This window comes from Cotesia glomerata, linkage group LG1 (assembly GCF_020080835.1).
Source record: "Cotesia glomerata isolate CgM1 linkage group LG1, MPM_Cglom_v2.3, whole genome shotgun sequence".
Taxonomy (NCBI): Eukaryota; Metazoa; Arthropoda; class Insecta; order Hymenoptera; family Braconidae; genus Cotesia; species Cotesia glomerata.
This window is the reverse complement of record NC_058158.1, coordinates 5,315,867-5,337,734: the sequence shown is the minus strand read 5'-3', so window position 1 is coordinate 5,337,734 and position 21,868 is coordinate 5,315,867. Positions and strand designations below refer to the sequence as shown.

The 21,868-nt window shown below is 29.2% G+C and overlaps 2 protein-coding genes across 13 annotated transcripts in view; one reads left to right on the top strand and one right to left on the bottom strand.

Annotated features, from left to right (window-relative positions):
• LOC123267014 (laminin subunit alpha-1) overlaps positions 1-9,001 on the top strand; it is an 86,139-nt gene extending 77,138 nt beyond the window's left edge. The window contains exons 18-28 of the mRNA XM_044731488.1: positions 379-542; positions 628-762; positions 853-1,114; positions 1,430-1,601; positions 1,745-1,966; positions 2,259-3,082; positions 3,159-3,319; positions 3,390-3,528; positions 3,617-6,656; positions 7,764-8,132; positions 8,224-9,001. Of these exons, the coding sequence (XP_044587423.1) occupies positions 379-542; positions 628-762; positions 853-1,114; positions 1,430-1,601; positions 1,745-1,966; positions 2,259-3,082; positions 3,159-3,319; positions 3,390-3,528; positions 3,617-6,656; positions 7,764-8,132; positions 8,224-8,366 (5,631 nt within the window). The 3' untranslated portion in view covers positions 8,367-9,001. The remainder of the gene's footprint in view (positions 1-378; positions 543-627; positions 763-852; positions 1,115-1,429; positions 1,602-1,744; positions 1,967-2,258; positions 3,083-3,158; positions 3,320-3,389; positions 3,529-3,616; positions 6,657-7,763; positions 8,133-8,223) is intronic.
• Positions 9,002-15,443: 6,442 nt separating this feature from the next.
• LOC123266949 (patronin) overlaps positions 15,444-21,868 on the bottom strand; it is a 31,613-nt gene continuing 25,188 nt past the window's right edge. For 7 of the 12 annotated variants that reach the window (XM_044731396.1, XM_044731411.1, XM_044731449.1 and 4 more), the window contains 7 exons: positions 21,681-21,861; positions 21,110-21,229; positions 20,456-20,551; positions 19,895-19,993; positions 18,712-18,900; positions 16,712-16,994; positions 15,444-16,624 (listed from right to left, as the gene is read on the bottom strand). In XM_044731396.1, the coding sequence (XP_044587331.1) occupies positions 16,480-16,624; positions 16,712-16,994; positions 18,712-18,900; positions 19,895-19,993; positions 20,456-20,551; positions 21,110-21,229; positions 21,681-21,861 (1,113 nt within the window). In that variant the 3' untranslated portion in view covers positions 15,444-16,479. The remainder of the gene's footprint in view (positions 16,625-16,711; positions 16,995-18,711; positions 18,901-19,894; positions 19,994-20,455; positions 20,552-21,109; positions 21,230-21,680; positions 21,862-21,868) is intronic. The other 5 variants (XM_044731417.1, XM_044731432.1, XM_044731469.1 and 2 more) reach the window with 5 other exon arrangements.

Here is a 21,868-nt window from a genome sequence, read left to right as displayed (position 1 = left end):
AACCGATTTTATCATATGACTATCCCAAGCGGCACAAAAATTTTTTTGGTAATATTTTGTTGAATTTAAGTTGACAATTATTAATTTTTGACTTCTTGTTAAATAAAATTTACCTAAAAGTCAACAGTTTTCTATGTGACGCTTGGGATCCTGGACACAAAATTTTTCTTATTCTCTTAATAATATAGATAATAATCATTTACAAGATTCAGTTCAATATTTTAAGTTTGGATAACAGCGTAATAAAAATTAATATATAATTTTTATTTTTTCTTGTTTATGAATTTACAGAAATTAATCATTGCAGATTTTTATTTTTAAGGTACCTTAAAAATAATTTTTAAAATAATAAAAAAAAAATTCAAATAAATATTTCAGATTGTTTCCTACGACGGTTATTTAAAATTAAAATTATTCACTGAAGGCGGAGTACCATTAAGATCTAGTCTTCGTTATCCACTAGTACAAATCCAAGGCAATAATAAAATAGTATTAGAATATTACCAGCAATTAACATCGACCGATGATTATTATAAAATACGGTAATTAATAACTTTTCAATAAACTTTTGAATTTCAAAATTTATATTATAAAAATAATAAAATATTTTTAAAATTGAAATAAAAGATTACACGAATCACTTTGGCAATTACAAAATCGACCCGACTACAAAGTGTCTCGAGAAGTTCTGATGGTTGCGTTGCAGAATGTCCAGTCAATATTGGTGAAAGCTTCCGATAACTCGGACTTTGAAGAAGCTATGTAAGTATTTTGATTTTTTTTAATTAATTTATCTTAATACTAATAGAACAACTGAATAAATGTAATACTTATATTACATTATATTAACAGATTATTAGAAGCTTCAATGGATGCAGCTGTATTAATACCCACGCACTCTCCGTCACTGGCAATAGGCGTTGAAGTTTGTGAGTGTCCTGCTGAGTACAACAATACATCGTGTCAGGATCCTAGTGTCGGTTATTACCGGTGGTACAATGCCAATTTAACAACTACTACATCGACAAGTGTTATCGAATTAATAGGCCAAGCTAAGCGTTGTCAATGCAGTGGCAGATCAGATGTATGCGATATTGAAACCGGTTATTGTCTAGTAAGTTTGTTAATACACTTATTTTTTATTTTTTTTTTCTAATTGTAGTATATTAATGCGATCATTAAACGTTGATTACTATTAAAAGAGAAATTGACAAACACGACAAGTAATTTACAGCCAATTTACTTTTATTGATAATAAAATAATATCGTCGTGTATGAATAATATAAATATAATAATTGCGATAATGTTTTTGAGGTAAAAAGTTAATTACAAATGAAATTAGTCTTCTTTTAATTGAGTAAGCATGTCCAAATTAAAAGACTCAAAAAAAAATTAACTTTTTTTAATCAACAAATGATTTACTTTTAGAATTGTCGGGAAAATACAGCCGGTGAATATTGCGAAAAATGTGAAGAAAGTTTCTACGGAAACCCCGATTACGATGGATGCAAATCATGCCCTTGTCCGCACACAGATAAAAGATTCGCGGTTGGTTGCAAAATACGTAAAAATGAAGAACCTGTGTGTCATTGTAAGCCAGGTAAAACATTATTTTTAGTTAATTTATTTGTTTGTAAATAAATTATATTTAGTATGGGAGGATTTTAACCGAGTACGGGCTTAAAGCTAAGTTAAGTAAAAGTATATGATGAATATAATACGAGATGGGAATAAATGTTACAGGATACAGTGGTGTTAGATGTGAAAAATGTTCTTATGGGTACTATGGGTACCCTGATATCCCTGGTGGAGTTTGTAGCCCGTGTAACTGCAACCCAGCGGGAAGTGCCAGTGATGAATGCGACGAACAAACGGGACAATGTAACTGCAGGCCTGGATCTACTGGAAGAGATTGTTCTCAGTGTACTGCCTCTCGTCATGTGTTTATTGATAATATCTGCACATGTATGTACCCATAATTATTATCGTTTAATTTTTCAGAATTCATTTTCTATCTACCAGTTGTTATTTTTTTTTGTTTATTAAATTTTTATTAAAAACTAAATTTTTTAAAATATGGATTTTTTAATTTTATCAATAATTTAATTTCATAAAATTCAATAATTTAATTTTATATATATATAAAATTTAATAATTTAATTTTATAAAATTCAATTAATTTAAAATTCTCAAAATTTTACTACAAAAAAATTTTTTTTTAATTTAAATCTAATATTGATATTTCTTCTAATTGCAGCATGTAACGACAATTGCACAGGAATATTATTAGATGAGATGTCATTACTGTCAGAATTATTGATAACCGAAACAACGCACATCGCTAATGGCTACATACCACCACCATGGGTCGAACTAACATTCATAGACGCCAACACAACTGAACTGTTTAATATAATAAACGAGAAAAAATCATTACGACAGCGTATGCACAATATCCCTTGGTCAGAATACAAGAAAATGCTCCACAAAGTCGAATCATTGTTCAAAAATATCGTTAACATTAGCAGTAAATCGTGGGATTTAAAACCCAAGTGTGAAGATGTAAAAAATAATATCTTTAGCGCGAACGTGGAGATTAAAAATTTACGCGCTTTACTGGAAGCGACTACTATGCAATTAAATAATTATGGCGATAATTTGAAGACAGTAGAAATTAAGAATGTACTCAGAGAAGCTGACTCAATTCTTAAGTATTTACGAAGTATTGACTTTTCGCCGAAATTAAAAGAGTGTCATAAAATAAATGACGATTCAAAAAAATACATTGGTGAATCAAAATCCCATCTTGACGCTACCAAACCTTTTAATTATTTAAAGCATAATGTTACCAAGTACTTTAAAAAAATAGATGATCTAAACTTAAAAATAGACGAAACGATGGACAATCTTTTCGAATACGATAATTTATTCCGCGCTATCAATAAAAATTACAGTATTATAAAAAATCAGAATGATAACACCATCATCATTGATAAAGATATCACGGAGTTGATTGATGAGGGCAGTAAATTGAACGAAGAGGCCGAAGGTTTTATTGTTGACAGCCAAAACAACTTTCAAGTAATTCAATATTTTATTTTTATTTTTTTTTTCTATCAAATCTTTTAATTAAATTATTAATTTTTATTTTTTAAAGGACTTTCCTGAATTAAAAAGCAAGTTGGACCAATGGTCCGAGAAGTTGGACATTAAAGAAGAAATATTGTATCGTCTTAACTATGAGTATCAAGAAAAATACGTTGCTAAAGCGGCTGAACACGCAAGAAATTTGTCTGATTATGTTGACCAATATGTTGCGTAAGTTTTTTATAATAAATTAATACCGTAAAATGTATTTACATAAGAATTTTTTATTTTGCGCTGATAGATTGTTCGATAGAACACGGAATGATGCAGCAAACCCACTTAAAGCGAGTCAAGTCTATAAAAACATTCTTGATTATTTGTCAATTGCAAAAATGTCTGCGTCCTTGGCTAAAGATGCTGCTTGGAATGTTTATTACAAAGTAAGTAATTCAAATTTGAATATTTATAATCATTAAATTAAATTAAAAAAAAAAAAAAAATAGAAAATTACTAATTTATTTAATTTAGGTGTTTCCGGAAGGTCCTCAAGGCAAATCATTATTAGACAGCGCCGCAGAAATGTCAGAAAAATCAACCTCCCAGTTAGAGGAAGCCCAAGAACTCCGTGGTTCACTCGGTTTCTCAAAAACCCAGCTAGATGCGCAAAAACAAATTGTCGTGGACATAAAGGACTCTTTGAACAGCACCGGAGTGAAAGACAATCAGATAAACATAAAGCTCCGCGAGCTGCAGACTGAGAGCAACAAGCTCCAGGAACGTCTTGTTGAAATAAAATCCGAGCACAGAAAGCTAATCGAGACAATCAGTGAGTCTGAAAAACTGATTAACGACTACAAAGAAGGTCTTGCGAACGACCTTTACCCGCAACTTCACGAGCTGAAGCGTGAGGGCGACTCCAAGATCAGCTTGGCCAGTGAGAAGCTAACCGAGGCGCAGTCGAATATTAAAAAAGCTGACGCTAAACTTATTAGTCTCGCTCATGCTTCTACCAAACGGCAACACGAATTCAACAAATGGAACACTACCCTCGCTAGCAAATTAAAAGACTTGAAAGCCAAGATCACAGAAGCCCGCAATACCGCAGATGGTATCCGCATATCTCTCAAGCCCGCTGAAAGTAAAAAATGCACTCGTTCGTACCGACCGGCGAATCTGCAGCCTTCGACTACCACCTCCATCGTGATAACCTTCGCAGTGACCCACCACCGCAAAGATGGCCTTCTTTTCTACTTGCCCAGTTCTCAAAACGACGACTTTATCGCTCTTGAGCTCTACGACAGCAAAGTTCGGTTCCTCTGGAACGTAGGTGGCGACACTGGTGTCTTAGTCCACCCCGAAGTTCTTGAAAGTGGAGACCCGCAAGATGACAATAATTGGTACCGCATCGAAGCCGACCGAATTCGTCACACCGGAAAACTAAGCGTTCGCAAACAAATTTCCACTAGCGGAAAATTCTTGCCCGTTATCAACTCAACTAACCCCGAATTTGGACGACTAGATGTCGGCAGAAGCGACCGCGTGTGGCTCGGAGGCGTTCCACCAGGAACACAAAGACATTCTGCAGAACTGCTTTCAAAAAACGGCCTGCCAGGATGCGTCCATCAGGTGATTTTCGACGGAAAACCTCTCGGCTTGTGGAACTTCATCACAACTGCACCCGACAAGGCTTGCAAGGCTTGTGTGGAAGGCGTCGAAACAATCCGCGACGACTTCGCGTACAGTTTCAACGGTGAAGGTTACGCGGTGAGGAACCGCGTTAATTCTGGTCCCTACAGCAAGTACACATTCGGTGTTTCTTTGAACTTCCGCACTTACGACGAAAATGCTCTGCTTTTCCTGACAGTAAACCCTTCGACGGAGCAGTTCATAATGATATTCCTGCGTGAGGGCCGAGTTATTCTGCAAATCGGGTATGGAAACAATATCTCCATGGAGATGTCCTCTTCCTACCGATACAACACCGGTAACTGGACGAAAGTAGACGCTTTCAGACAGTACCAGCCGAGGAAGAACATCGAGAAGTGCAGTTTGAGCCTCGGTGACGGCGACAACGACAAACGAATCGGAGCCCCGACACCCCAGCCCAAGAAAGACGACATTCCAGATTTGTCGCAAGCCAAGTATTATATTGGAGGCGTTCCACCTAGTTTCAAGGCTCTTTCTCAGCTTGAATTGCCCAGAGAAGTCTCCTTTTTGGGGTGCATGGCGAACATAATCATTCAAGACGGCTACGACCCCATGGCCGAGCAATACTATGGTGTCGAGCCGACTTGTGGTAACAAAGCGCTGAAAATCGTCGGGTTCTACGGCGACGGGTACCTGGAGCATCGCTCATGGCCGCTCAAGAAAATACACTCAGCAGTTAGCTTCTCCTTCAGGACAATGCAACCTGACGCCGCTTTGCTGCTGTCGACCTTCCAGGGCCAGGAAGACCGGTTTAACATCATCAATGATAATGAAGATGTTAATAAAAATATCTACTACTCTGTCGCAATTGTCGAGGGACACGTCCAAGTGAGAGTCAATGCTGGAAAAGGCGAAGTTGTTCTCCAGTCTAATAACACATACAACGACGGAAAGTACCACGCAGTTTCATTTATCAAGAGGAGAAAGGAAATCGAGCTGAGAATCGACGACGCGTATCAAGGAAGCGGCAAACTTCCTTCTGGCGCTGCTGTAAGAGCTCGCGATTTCGGCGGACTGTTTTTCGGAGGACTTCCCGCGCTGATTAACAACACCGAAATGATTGGCTCGAGCATTCCGCTGTATGGAGCGATAAAGGACGCGGTTTTCAATGACGAGGTCGTGAGATTCGACGAAGCGGTCGCGTTTGACCACGCATTACTGGGAAGGGCTGGTCCGGTGATGGGAAAGGACCCTCCTAGTTACACCCCCTCAGCTTCGCTGTCTCGGGGGCTGAATACACAGCCCGAGGGCTGTCAGAAGGTTCCTTACTACTCGCTGGAACCCGGAGCGCTCAAGTTCGGGGACAAGTCACACAGCCACACTCAGCTGTACTTGAATTTCAAGAAGTTCTGGGAGAAAAGATATGTAATTGAGTTTGACTTCAGGACTTACTATCCGAATGGGCTACTGTTTATCACTCCGGGGATCAAGAGGAAGCAGTATTTGATGGTGATTGTCAAAGATGGGCAGCTGATGCTGGCAATGAAGAGCAAGATGAAGAAAGAAATTGTTTTCAAGAGTCCGTTTAACGACGGAAACTGGCACCACGTTGTCATTAATCATGACGAGCGAAAGTTGACGCTGGTCGTTGACTCCCAGACGCCCAGAATGATCAAGGTGCCCAAAAAGATCGGCTTGGAGACTATGATGTACATTGGGGGGCTGCCTGAAAGCGGAACGCCGTTCCCAGATCAGGTTGTAGGCAAACTGGAAACACTCAAGGGGTGTATCAGAGGGCTTAGGGTTAATGGAAATATTTATGACATGGTGGGCTCCACGAGCAGGCCTTTCAATGTCGGACAATGCTTTCCGAGTGTTGAAAGCGGAGCTTACTTTCAGGATGAAGCTTACGCTATTTACAGTATGTATTCTTTGATTAAATTTATGTATTTTTCTGTTATTATTGAATAATCCTTCATTACCCACATTATTCGGCTCACCTTCTTTACTCTCGCCACACGGAAAAAAGAAAACTCGAAAAATTACAGTATAAAATGTAAAATCGGTCCCGTCGTAATCAAAACTAGAAAAGTCACAGTTTGAAATAACATTTTTCTAAATTCAATTTTTTAATTTTATATTCAAAGCTTTCAATGTAAATATTACATTCTACAATGTAATTCTTACAAAATATGTAATAATTACAATCTGAAACTGTAATTTTTCCAGTTTTCATCACGAAGCGCCACGTTGCATTATATACTGTAATTTTTCGAGTTTTCTTTTTTCCGTGCATAAGAAAAAATCATGAAAATTAATTTAGCAGATATTTAATAATTTTTAGAACTTTTGTTAATTAGTAAATTACGGCAAAGAAATAAGAAAAAAAAATTGACTTGTAGAAAATTAAAAAAATTAAAAATACAATTTTTTAAAAATAATTTTTTAGAATTAATCTAATTGTTAAATAAAATTAAAAATTGATCAAGTGACAGCTAACTTTAATTTCATGAAAAAATCTTACATTTAACCCTCGAACGCTTCTGGGCGTTTCCCCCAATCTTAGTGAAACGCTCTCTTCTACATTTACTTTACACGCTCCCTACTCCGTTGCCACGCGGGTTACTTAGGGCCATTTCAGCGTTAAAGGGTTAATTAACATACGATCTAAACAAATATATCGGTGAAGCGATTATCGAAAAGAGCCGATCTACGCCGTAGGGAGTCGAATAGCTCGATTTTTAACAACCTTTAATGCTCTTGCTATGAGAAAAATCTCATATCCTTCAAAAATCTTTTTTTTTTTCGTTATTTCTAAAAAAATTTGATACGTTTTTATTGCATAAATTTTAAGAATATAAAGTTATAGAAAGATAAAAAAATTTTCAAGTAACATTCAATTTTTCATTTGAATTGAAGTTAAATAAATAATTGAGATTGAAACTGAGCATGAATAAAAATCTGATAGCGCGGGTACTGAACGGTTAAATGAAGGCTCGTATAATAATTAATCATTTATAAATTTCAGAGAGGAATTTTGAGTTGAATTCTTTATTGGAGTTACAACTAGAATTTAGAACATCGGAATTGTCAGGTGTACTGTTATCAATAACTGCGTTCGATGGCTCGCCTTCAATGTCCCTGGAACTGCACAACGGAAAAGTCATAATGTCCGCGGATCTAGGTGATAAGAGTCCTCTGTATGTGGAACAAAGTTTTCCGAGTCCCTATGCAATTTGCGATAACAGGTGGCACAGGATACAAGCTGTTTATAACGATGATGAGTTGACGTTGAAAGTTGATGACTTAGATCAAAAGTACGGATTGCCGGCGACTATCAATGAACACTTTATGATTTCCACTGCGTCTAGTCCTTTGTATATTGGTGGATTGCCAGGTAATTTTCTAATTAAGTAATTAATTGATCAATTTTTTTTATAAATTTTCTATTATTATTTATTTTTTGATTTTTTTTTTTTTTTTTACAGCATCAGCTCCAAAAGGGACATTAATGAGTCGCGACCATTTTAACGGTTGCATAAGAAACGTTATGATTGGTGGAGAAAGAAGAGATTGGACTGATATGGCCGAGTTACACAATATTCACTTAAGTTCATGTCCTATTCAATAAAGTTTATTTTTAAATTTATAGAATAAATAAATATATAAATAGATATTTATTTATACATATAAAGTTAAAAATAATTTTTAATTTCCGGAATTTTTCCAAAGACTGTGTCGTAATGACAATAGTACTTTCATAAATTTATACATATAAATAAATGTAAAATCGCGGTTCTTTTTTTAGGTAATTTGATCCTTATAAAAGCGATTTATTTATAAATCACCGGAAATAAATAAGACGTAAGACTTAACGAAGCCAAAAGATGCTAAAAAGCAAAGTAAAATCTTGTAAAAAAATTCAATACATTTATAAAAATAGTTATTGTTAATAAATAAAGGAATTAAATGACCATACAAATAAATAGGGATCAAAAGTCATCACATTGTAAAGAATAACAATGTTTTTTATATAAACAGATCGTAATTTTTAAATTATAAATTATTTACACTGCCATATGTAGAGTTAATTATATGTCTGTCATTAGACGCCATTGTACATCAGTATTTAATCCATTATTATTTATTGATATTTTTAAAAAACTTAATTAGTAGATAATTACCGTAGCGATAATTTTTTCAACTTCCAATAGTAAAATTTTAATTTTTCTATTTTATACTTACTAACTTTAAACTACTTTAACCGATGTAATTGTTTATAATTTTTATTATTTATTAAATGCACCGTTTGTATTTAATTGAGCATTTTTTTTAATGATAATAATATAACTTTTAGACTGAGTTAGTCTTGTAAAAAGTGTACGTTTCAATCTTTACAATTAGTGTTAAGTACAATATTTATATTATAGAAACAATATTTTTAATATTTATGTGCTTGAAGGTAATAATAAATTTATTAATTTCTTTTATCATAATTATTATTATTATATTATAAATGTAATAAGGAACAAGAATTGTAATATATATTTTAATTTGTCATAAATAATTAACAAATTTATACTACATGTCACTATTATGTGATGAAAATAAAAACAATGAATTTGATTATAAATTAAAAGCAATTATTTTAATTATTTTAAATCATCTATACTAATTAAGATCCCTTTTTTTCTAATTTTACACATTATAATTTTCTTTGGTAATTGAACAGAACTTAACAAAAAAAAAAAAAAAAAAAAAAACAATATAATTTTATATTTTTCGATTTGTTCTTTCTTTATATTTTATAAGCTCATTGCTTCGTTACAGTAATTATCTAATTATAAATAAATAATCATGAATTCTGTCAAACATATTCATTTAAAACACTGAGAAAAAATTTCTTTAAAAGAAAAATGGGTATTTTCGTAAGAAGAAATTAATTTGTTGAAAAAAATTTTTTTGATTCGGAAAAAAAAATTTTTTTTAACAAAAAATTTACTGTGAAAAAAAATTTTTCTAATTTTACACATTATAATTTTCTTCGTTAATTGAACAGAGCTTAACTATAAAAAAAAAAAGAAAAAAAAAAAAACAATATAATTTTATATTTTTCGATTTGTTCTTTCTTTATATTTTATAAGCTCATTGCTTCGTTACAGTAATTATCTAATTATAAATAAATAATCATGAATTCTGTCAAACATATTTATTCAAAACACTGAGAGGAAAAATTTCTTTTGAAAAAAAATGGGCATTCTTGTAAAAAGAAATTAATTTGTTGAAAAAAATTTTTTTGATTTGGAAAAAAAACTTTTTTTCAACAAAAAATTTACTGTGAGACAAATTTTTATTTCTTCAGCTAAGAAATAACATTATTTAAAATTTTTAACAAATTAATTTCTTATCACAACATTAGTTATTTTTTTCAAAAAAAATTTTACTTTCTCAGTTTAATTTAGCGAATCATTAAAAAATTAAAATAAATTATTAATAGTGATCTATCAAAATATTAAAAAGTGTTATTGATATTAATATGTTTCATCATAGTAATAGTTGGCTTGCTACCGATAAGTTCAGCAAGAACTTCATTAGCCTTCATCCAAAAAGACATCCGCCTTGCATTATTGTAAGCGCAGTAAAATTTATCACCTCGGTGAACTTTGCAAGCTTTGCGAGTACTTTTGTGATTATTGTTCAGCCACGTCAAGCCTTCTATCGGGCTGATTGGTTTACTTTTCCCAATTATATCTTCCAAGATAACTTTTGACTTGGGAGAATCAACAAATATGCCAGTAACATACTCCAGATCTTCGAAGATAACTTGTATCGTGTCATTGTACTCTGTGGAACCAGCCTCCCACGGGATACCGTGGTGTTTAAATTGCTCTTTGTACGTTAATTGAAACTCAAGTGGTAACTCTAACCAATCGGACGGCGACTTGAAGACATAATGAGATGTCTGGTAATTTCCGTTTTCGTCCTCCCCGATGCTCGACATACCAAACTCTTTCAACGCAAATACTCCGTTGGGTAACTCATATGTGATGAAGTCAATCACTACCTTCATTTTAATTAAATCAGCATTCAAAAATAATTATTCTCAGATTATCATGCACTCGTCTAATAAATAATAAAAAAATCTTTGAAAATATTTATTTTTTAGAGCAGTAATTCTATATGCTATGAAAATTATTCATTTTATTATACTGTACTGTTAAATTGCTTTTGAAATTTTTTATTTATCAATTATTTTATAGAGACTGAACTGGATGATGTAATTCGGAAGTTGATTTGTAAGTGATCAGTATGATTAACATAATTATTTTACACGAGTTAGTGACTTTGACGATTGATAATAATAAAATTAGTCATACTTTCTCGAAATTTATTATCAATCATTATTCAAGAATTTTCAATCATCGTAATACAAAAAATAATAAAAATTTTTAGTTAAAAAAAAAACTATACAATCATCTTTTGTTTATATTCTTGACAAATTATACAATTATTATAACAATAAAATTACTTTTTTTTTCTAAGTTTTTTACTAAATAACTTGTGTATTATCAAATAATATTATTGTTAAATTTTCCTTATGTTAAATAAATACAAATATCATAGTCATAAATTATAATTAAAATTTTTAATAACTGACAGACTATTTAATTTTTTAAATGAACATTTAGTTGGAGATATCTAATAATAGATTTATAATATAAATAATTATTATATTTTGCATCATACTCATGTAATATATCTGACGGAAAATTCACTTTTCAAAATATAAAATTTAACTTATTAACTTAAATTTGCGGTATGTTTAAATAAAGCTATTAAAAATTAGGTAGTTCTAGTAAATAATAAAATATTTATGACAGTCTGGATAATAAATACTTGAATAATAAAGCAGTAGAAGAGTATGAAATTTCTCGAATTCAATATCTTTTTTGCGGTCTTAAAAAAAGACAATAGTATTTTCGACGAAAAAATTCAAGTAAAAAAATTCTTGTACGAACTATAATGTCTCATATGTGTTTGGTTTATTTTATTACTTACCGCAAGAAATATGTAGCAACGGCGCGCGTTTCAGTTATTGTTCTAAAAGTCAATTTCTAGAATTTTCAATGTAATGTAACTTAATTTAATTTAAAATATTTAAACAATCTAAAATCCAAAAGCTAAAATCTAAAATTTAAAATATAGTAAAGTGTGATTTAATAATAACATAACATGAAATAATTAAGTAACAAGTGGTGCTAGAACCAGAGCTTTAATTATTTAATAAGATGCAGATTAATTTAATATATAACACTAATAAAAAATTGTAAAAAGCAGTTTTTACCGTTGTGCAATGTTAAATAAATTTATCTATATTAAATAATTTGTAAAGATACCAACTAGAAGCTCATCAAAAAATTCTGTGATAACAAGATTTGTTACTACGTCGACATGAGTGTGATGTGTACAATAAATCTTTTGTAACATAGATCTCATTGTTAAAAACAATTACTTTAATGAATCTACGATTAAATAAATGAAGTTAGTTTTTCAATAATGATTCAATAATTGTAATTGTAAGAAAGATAAATATAACTTATAGTGAACATGTAACAGCACAAAAATCCATATAAAATAAATAATAAATAACAAGTATTATTAATATTAATATAGAAACTGTTAAAAAAATTAGATGATTTGGAGTTACTGTTAAATTAACTCGCATAAGATCAATAATTTTTTTTTTAGTATTATTATTTACATACAACGGGCGTGCCATTTTTTTATAATAAAACGATTGTGAATTAACTCTGAAATAAATAATGTAAATATATTAAATTACTTAAAAATATATTTTAATTATAAAAATTGTAAACACTTACTTTTATTAGCAGTTAGTAAAATGTTAAATCACTGTTGAGAAATAAATCTAATTGATTTTATACTGCAAAAAATAAAATAAATTACTAAATACTCTTGAATTTTATTTAATGAATAATTATCACTTACTTTAACTAAAAATATTTATTTAAAATTATAAAATCTATCGTCTTGAGCTTGTGACGAGTAGAAGCAGAATGAAAAAATTTGAATCCATACCTGGGAATCACAATCATTTATTTGTACCTGGTGCAATTATGCCCTTTAAAAAAAGTTGTTAATCTTCGATAATATTCGTACTACAATGGGTGTATGATTTGTATGCTTACCTCACAATGTATAAATATATATAAATTTAATAAATACTTACAATTGAAAGCAATTTTCTTCAAATTCATCCTTTTTTTTCCAAGCTTTCACTTAAATAATCAATAATTTTTTTCGCGCATATTTAATCCTTAAAAATTTATACTCCCTGATTGCTGCACTATAAATTGAGAAAAAAAAGATTATTATTTTTCATTTTTAGCTATCACAATAATTTCATACGTGAATTATACATACCTGAAAAAAATGTTTGTAAGCAAAATAAATGAAAAATACAATAAATGGGTTAATAATGTTTCTTTTTATTGATGACATTCGCTGCATATTATGCTAACAGTAAAATATGACCCGAATTTTACTTTATATACTTAATAATAAATATATATCATCATCGATTAATAAGTTGCGCTTATATTATAATCATAATTATAATTATAATAATAATAATTATAATAATGTATATATATAAAAACATAATATTTACAGACACGGATAAATTGAAAAATTATTACGTGACAATAATAGTTTAATAATTTTAAAACTCTTTTCGATCAATATCATCCACTTTCTTTTATTCTCTTTGTTTTTATTTTAATATCGATTAAAATTGAGAATTATTACATATATAAGAGCAATTGGTTTTTTTTTTTTTTTTTTTTTTTTTTTTTTCCATCAATAATATTAATCATTAATTATCAATTATTATTAGTAAGCGCGGTTTACGGCAACGTATCTACACACAAACATACATACACATACATCGTACATTTATTAACTCTTTTCATTTCTTCTCTTCTTTCTTTCTCTTTTTAATTATAACTTATAACATTTTTTATTTAAATTCTTCATTCTTTTGCATGAAAAATTAACTTAATATTTTTTATACAGCTCCAGTAATATTTTTCTCATTGAAAAATATAAATTATCAAGCATAAGCAATCACTTTTACGAGCTGATTTTTTTTTATATTAATAATATTTACTGTCCAGTTTCTTAAATATTAATGACTAAATATTAAACCCTCTGTCACATAAGGGCTTTACCTTTAATAAGTTTTATTACCTCAAGTAGCTCGTTGTAATGAGCATTGTAAAAATTATTATTGTTTTTAATTCTCTTTCTTTATTCTCTTATGGCATTAACTGCATAAACAATATTGTCATATCGGACTGAAATTTTTTATTATTTTTATTTTTATTTTTATTATTATTATTATTACTCAATTCATGGAATCGATTATTAATTTTGTTGTGAAAATACGCGATACTTATTTTAAATATTATCAATTATTATATATAACATATGATTAACCTGACAAAGATTTAAAGATATTAACTATTGAATATAAGTTATAAATCCTCCGAGGCATTTATTTGTAGTTTTTAAATTATTGGATTTTTTTTTTTAATTCACTAGATCTATATTGCCCAGAAATTCAAAAGTACAGAGATTCGATATGTCAATTACGTCAGGTATTATAACAGTTTTTATTTACGCTGGTCATATGCAAATGTTTGAGATTTTTTTTTTAATTGATTAAAATATTTAAACTTTTTCTAGATTTAAAATAAGAAAATAAAAAATTTTAAGTAATAAATTTTTTTAAATCAAAACGAAAAGTCAAAAAACTTTTTATCGTTAATATTGATTAAAAAATTATATTTAATACTTTTTTTTTTTAGTTTAAAAGACGCTAATCAATTTATTTTAATTAAGAAAACTAAGGTAACATTTTTTTTTGCAAAGAACAATTAATACAATTAATTTATGTTTATATTCTATACAGTATATATCTCATTTTTTTTTCTTTATAATTTAACGTAAGGACTAAAATTTTTTTTTTCAAGTTAAAAATATTTCAAAATTTTAAACTAATAGAGAATAAAAAATTATTGAAATTTAATAAAAATTCATAATTTGCACATGTTTTAAATTTTAGCGACGCAACTATGGAATCTCTAAAAAAGTAAATAAAAATATATCAAGCACCAATTATTAATAACAAAATATAAATTCCTTGATTTTTTTTTCTAATAGTTCCATAAATGTGACTTTCAATATTTCTATCGGACAATAAATGGAATTATTTATCGTGCTAACTTGTTATTTGTAATAAAATCGTTCGAGTAAAAATTTTATTTACTGAAACTACGGCCTTATAATTTATGGCACAAAAAAGTAATATTTCTGATTGCACACTCGATTTGAAATATCCAAGCGTTAGTACTTAATTGACTGCTCTTCTTTATGTTATTGAATAAATTTAGGAAGACATATCTTAATAAAAATTTCGTGATTTTTCAATTAAAAAATTAAGTAATTACGAAAAATAAAATAAAAAGGTCAAAAATTAAATGTCATTTGCTACGAAAAATAAAAAAAAAAATTCCTTGTGTTGTAAAAAGAAATTAAAAAAAAAAAAAAACCGGATCATGACAAAAATATAATGACGCTCAGTCTAATATTAAATTTAAGGCTAATTTGGTATGCATTTAAAACATTTTTTTTCACAACTAATTAGCAAATGTTTTTATTTACAAACCTAATTCATGTCCATGAACTTGTTTATACAGAGTAAAATTTAATAATTATTTTAATCAACATTTTAATTAAATTACTTAAATCACACTAATCGTTGTTAATTTCAACAATCACAACAAAAAATTATATGACTATTGAGAGACTATTAATTTATATGAGTATTCTCAAAATAATAATTATTACTAATTATTATTATTATTATTATTATTATTATTATTATTATTATATAAGAAAAAATATTATTCATTTATATTCACTCTTGCAAAATCTTTTTAGTAACAGCAATTGATTAAAAAAAAAAAAAAAAAAAAAAAAAAAAACTCACAACGGATCAACAGTCTCTAAAAATAATAAGTGATAAATTACAACAATGTGTCGAATTATCTACTTTAATGGAAGTTCGTTATTAATTACTCCAAAATATTAACGTACAAATGGTTTTTATTTATTTTTTTTTTTAATAATTAAATAATAAAAATAAAATAAAAAAATGAAGCTCGTGGATTTTTTTAAACAATAATAATTAATAATATAATATAGTTTTAAATGAGAATTGTGCTCGTCGAATAGAGTGCGCACTTAGATCTGTGACAGTATAAAGAGTACTACGACGATTAATGCTGTTAGTCCGCGCAATATTTATTTATTAATAACATACAATTCCTATTGTTCATATTAATCTCATAAAATAATTATATATCGGTGTTAATATCGCGATATAAGTAGTAAAAAATACATCAATAACATAAACACAAGGCCATGAATATTTAACTGTCAGTAATAAATGTTTAAATATATATTTAAATAACATTACATACATGTTAATTACTTAATTAATTATCTCAGTTAGTTAATTAATTAATAAGGATGTTATTTAAATTTATATTTATTGAATAAAAACATAACGTATGGATTTTTATTAAAATATTAACTATAACGGAGGCGTTAATTAATATTTTTTTAACGTTAGAGGTAAAGTTTTTATCGTGTATAAACTATATGACGAGAGCCATGTCCTTTTTGTTTGGTAAATTTACTTTTTTACCTTGCCAAAGACTATTGTGTATCGTAAAGGCATCTATGGTCACAGTCAGATGCTTTGTATGCACTTGAGAGAAACATTTACCACCAGAATTGTATCTGAAAATATTTAATTTTTTTATGTTTAAAATTTTTAAAAAAACATTTTCAAATAAATTCATTTTTTTTTTCTTTATAAAAACTTACTTGAAAAATTTATCAAACATATTATCAATAACTTGTTTAGGTCCAGTGCCACATAACTTAGTAACTTCTTCCTTATCAGGACAATAAGAATAAAGTGCTCGAAACTGGCACCCAGCATCTCTGAAGAGTATTAGAAAATGTTTACTTTCGGATCGTCCAATTTCTTCCAGTACGCGTCTCTTGGATTCTTTATTAACCGATCCAGGGAATACGCAATACTCAACAGCATTCAGCATTATTCCACGATTCGATTTAGTCGCTGGTTGCTTGTATAATCGAGGACCTTTAAATAATAATAAAAAATGAATATCATTATGAATAATCTATATTAATAAGAGAATAAGAAAAATTTTGTAACCAGAATAGTCATATAATAAAATCGTTTTTTTTTTTTTTTTTAGTGAAATGCAGTGTCATTCAAAGGTGTTGACTTGAATTTGTGCCTTTTCAAGATTTCATATCATTCTCACCGACACTCAATTTATTATGATAAGTATTTAAGCTGCATTCGAAAATACTCTATCTCTAGATACATAATTAAGAAATTATCTTGTATCTTGTGAATTATTGACATTTTTAAAGATATAAGCTCACCCCGACATTACACTCATCGAGACCTTTCATTTGAGTACCCACATCAATTGCACGACTCATGATGCGAAGCATCAGAGAGTGCTTTACGATCGAAAAATTTTTTTCGCCTCATTTTAGCAACTATTTTTAGTATTATAGCCTTGTTAGTTCACGGAATCAAGATATTTTGCATACTATTGTCGAGATAATTTAATGGAGATTAATTCCATACTTTCTAAAAATTGATTTACTGCAATAGAAACGGAAAAAAACATCAAAATAGGTCAAAAAATTTTCCTGTTCGTCATGTATGAAACCCCGGAAACACTGTAACTTGTGAAAAAATCAATTATTTGAGTTAAATTTTTTTTTTTTAATTCTAATCGACGATTGTAGGTCACTGAATGCGAATGGTTAATTAATTCAGTGTCGTTTAATTACAATTAATAAAAAACGAAAACTACAAGACTGTATATCTATATACATCCATGTAAAATTAACATGGATGATGATAAATATATATCTACAGATATTATGTACATTTTATTCCACCAGGGGCGCTTGTGCAGTACCTTCCTACTACAGCTGTTTTTTCGGCAATTAATTTTGAACGACTTAAGTTTTTTTTTTTTTTTTTTTATATTTCATAATTAAATGAGCATTATGAGTCGTGCACTTTTGGATTTTCCAAACTTTTTTTCATATATTTATATATATTATATATATGTATACATCAAAAATATATTAAAACGCATGTGGGTACTCAAATGAAAACTCTTGATGAGTGCAACATGAGGATGAACTTATATCTTAAAAAATGTCAATAATTAAGAACTGACTTAGCTATCTTGTCAACTAATGACATTTTAAAAGATATAAGCTCACCCCGACATTACACTCATCGAGACCTTTCATTTGAGTACCCACATCAATTTTTCATATATATATATATATATGAAAAATATATCAAAATGCATGTGGGTACTCAAATGAAAGCTCTTGATGAGTGCAACATCAGGATGAGCTTATATCTTAAAAAATGTCAATAACTAAAAAATGACATTGTATCTTGTCAACTAATGATATTTTTAAAGATATAAGCTCACTCCGACATTACACCCATCGAGACCTTTCATTTGAGTACCCACATCAATTTTTCATATATTTATATATATTATATATATCTATATATGAAAAATATATCAAAATGCATGTGGGTACTCAAATGAAAGCTCTTGATGAGTGTAACATTAGAATGAGCTTATATTTTTAAGAATGTCAACAGTTAAGCAAGTACAGTGCATTTTAACGAAAATCATTATTTAATAAAGCAAAATTTCATTTATTTATAGATCACAAGTCACGGCAGTCACATAGTAACTGCAAGGTTGTTAGTTTAAAATTAAAAATAAAAAATTTCTAATTACCATTGTACTCCATCATAGAACTAGGCGTGCTGCTGATGTCACTGCTGCCGTCATCAAACCGTCGTTTAGACATAAGACCAGGCGGAAGAGATCCAGGTCCCGACGGCGATGGCAAATGTTTGGTACTTCCCATTCCAGGACTGGGTGCTCTTCTCGGAGGAGTTGCTCGCCCCAAACCGCTGTCCGTATCTGCATGGACACCATTAATTATTATTAATCTTTTATTAATCAATCAATTTGGAATATTCGACAATTATTTGAGTCTTTATTAAAAAAATAAAAAAAAAAATTTATTAAAAAAAATGTATGACTCCCGCTCTGTTTACCGCAATCATGAATAACCTTCACCAGTTAGATACAATGATTAACGATTAATTAATTAATTAATACTAGCTTAATATACATCGGTGAGTTTACATCGATTTTTTAATTATTATTCGAGCAATAAAATTTTTTAAAAATATTTTCAACATTTCATATACCTCAAAAAAAATTTTTTTTAACAACGAAATTAATTTATTGCTCAAAAATAATTAATTAAAAATTCTAATCGCGTAAAACAGCAACCTGTGAACAAAAATAAAAAAAAATAATAATAAGCGCGCATCAAATTAATTAATTAATAAATGTTATAACCGGATCCATGACATTAATCTGAAATATATACATATATTCATGTAAAATTATAATAGCCACAACCAAGTGCTGAAAGCCCAGTAAGCGTCCACCGAGCTACGAATTTCAAATTCTAGTGATCATCATAATAATTAATGTAAAAAAAAAAAAAAATTAAGTGAATAAACAAATAAAAACAAAATTATCATTAATAATAATTATCATCTGTAACTTATAACTTATTGTTAACACGAGTGTTGTGTGAGTGAGTGGTAAGTAATGTGTGATACTTCCACCTGTGCCTTAAAGTCCTTCACCATGCCTCTAATTACTAGTAATAATAATAATAATAGCTTACAATAGTGTATGAAGACCAAAAAACAAAACGAATAATTTGTGATTACTGATTAATTTAAATGAAGATAAAATGTTAATAAGTGACTGGATATAATTAACATAATGGAGGGTAAATAAATATAAATGTAGCGTTAAAACGATAAATGTCGAATAATTGACTGGTAATTGTTAAATTTTGTTTGTTTGTTTGTTTGTTGTATTTAATTCTTACCACACAAATTCATCAACGAATTTGACTTTCTTCCCTTAAAGTTTTGGTAAGTTGAGTATTTAGGCCTGCCTCTAGGCTGTTGCTGAGGCTCCTGCGTATCTGCAATATAATGCAATGTTTTTCGTTGTTACACTCGCAAGCCTTTTAACAACGCCCTTTACAATTTAGTCAATTTTATTTATTTATATTTAAGACAGTTTATTTAATATTATTATCATGTTTATTGAGCTTACGATAAATGGATATATTTTTCTAACTACCAGCCATTTCCACAGGAATTTATAAATCGAGTTTGGTGCAGAAACACATTGCATACAACTTAAATAAATTGTGTACTAATTCTACTTAAATCGTAAATAAAAAATAAAAAATAAAAAATAAAGGATTCGCTTAAACTTCTGTGACTTTTAGAGCTGCATCCTGTGTAAGCTATCACAATATTTAAGCCAACTCTATAAAAAATGTATACTACTGTAAAAAACACTCTAGTCTAATGGAGTATAATAATAAAGAAAAAAAAATTAATCAATTAATAATAAAATAATAAAATTTAAAACCCACCTCGTGATGTTTTGTAAGATCCGCGGCGTCCAAGTTGCGTTGAGCTTCGACAAGGCGAACAACCTCTACCGTCATCAGGTGAGTCTACAGAAGATACTAAAATAAGGGTAATAACAATAACTATTACAATTTATATTATTATTATTATAATTATTTATGTATAATTTTATTTATTTAAACTAATTGCTACGACTATCTACGACTGCTTTAGTTAGGAGGATCATGCTAATTAAATAAAAATAAATTGTGTTAATGTTTGAGGTTTTGTTAGTAAACAATTTATTTTTATAATTAAGAACGTTTTTTTTACAATATGATAATATTTAAAATCTTGATAATTCAAACGGTGAATTTATAAAATTTTTTACTGAAAAAATTTGACTGATTATTAATAACGATACTTGTTTCTTAAAAATGAAAAATATTCCTTACATTTGAACTGAATTAATTATTTTTTAAAGTTATTTGTCAGTTTATTTTTTATTATATATACAACCGCTTGCATTAACGACTTTAAATTTATTTTTAATTAATTTGAAACTAACAAACGACCTCGGAAAAAAGTAAATAAAAATAAATAATGTTAGATGAAATTAATTGTAGGTAAAGGATAATAAAATAAAAATGTGAGTGATAGAGTGCGTGTGTGCGTACCCTTGAGACTGCCACCCCTAGAGAAGAGGCCGGCGCGACGGTCATCGAAATGGGCAGCAGTAAGTGTGTCCTGTGAGCCTCTGAAGTAATCTCGTTTCATCGTTGGTGAGATCAGCGTCGCTACAGTAAGTGTGTTAGTGCCAAAAAAAAATTATCAACAGCTCTGATTTTCTACCCTACTTCACTTATTTTTCTTATCTACCCAACTCTATGCTATTCATAAAACAAACCTACACTTGACAAAACATTTTCATTTTTTTCAGCAACAGTAAGCCAAAAATCTAGAGCTTGTGATATTTTTGTGGAGTAGAGTTGTGATAACAACTTTTCAAACAAAATAAAAAAAAAAATTATTTAAAGTTTTGTCAAAAATAAAATAACAAAAAAATTAATCATGGTATTCAAATAATTTACACATGCAGAGTACGATGCAATACATTTAAAATAACATGGACGTTACTTTTGGAAAAAAATTATATTATAAATCACAATATGAGTATATACTTGTACTAAATGAAAAAAAATTTATTTTTTAGAGACACTTAAAGAAATAAATAAACGGCGAACTTACCTGTACTGAGATTGGAGGAAGAACCTTTTTTCCCGCGACTAGGCGTCAGAGCTCCAGAATCTATTTCCGAACTTTGATCAACGTGGATTGTTTTCGGTCGTGGACGAGCCGATGCAGTCTTATTACGTAATTTAGGAGTTGGCTTTATGGCATTAAGAAGTTCTTTGTCAATTACTTTACCCTAAAAA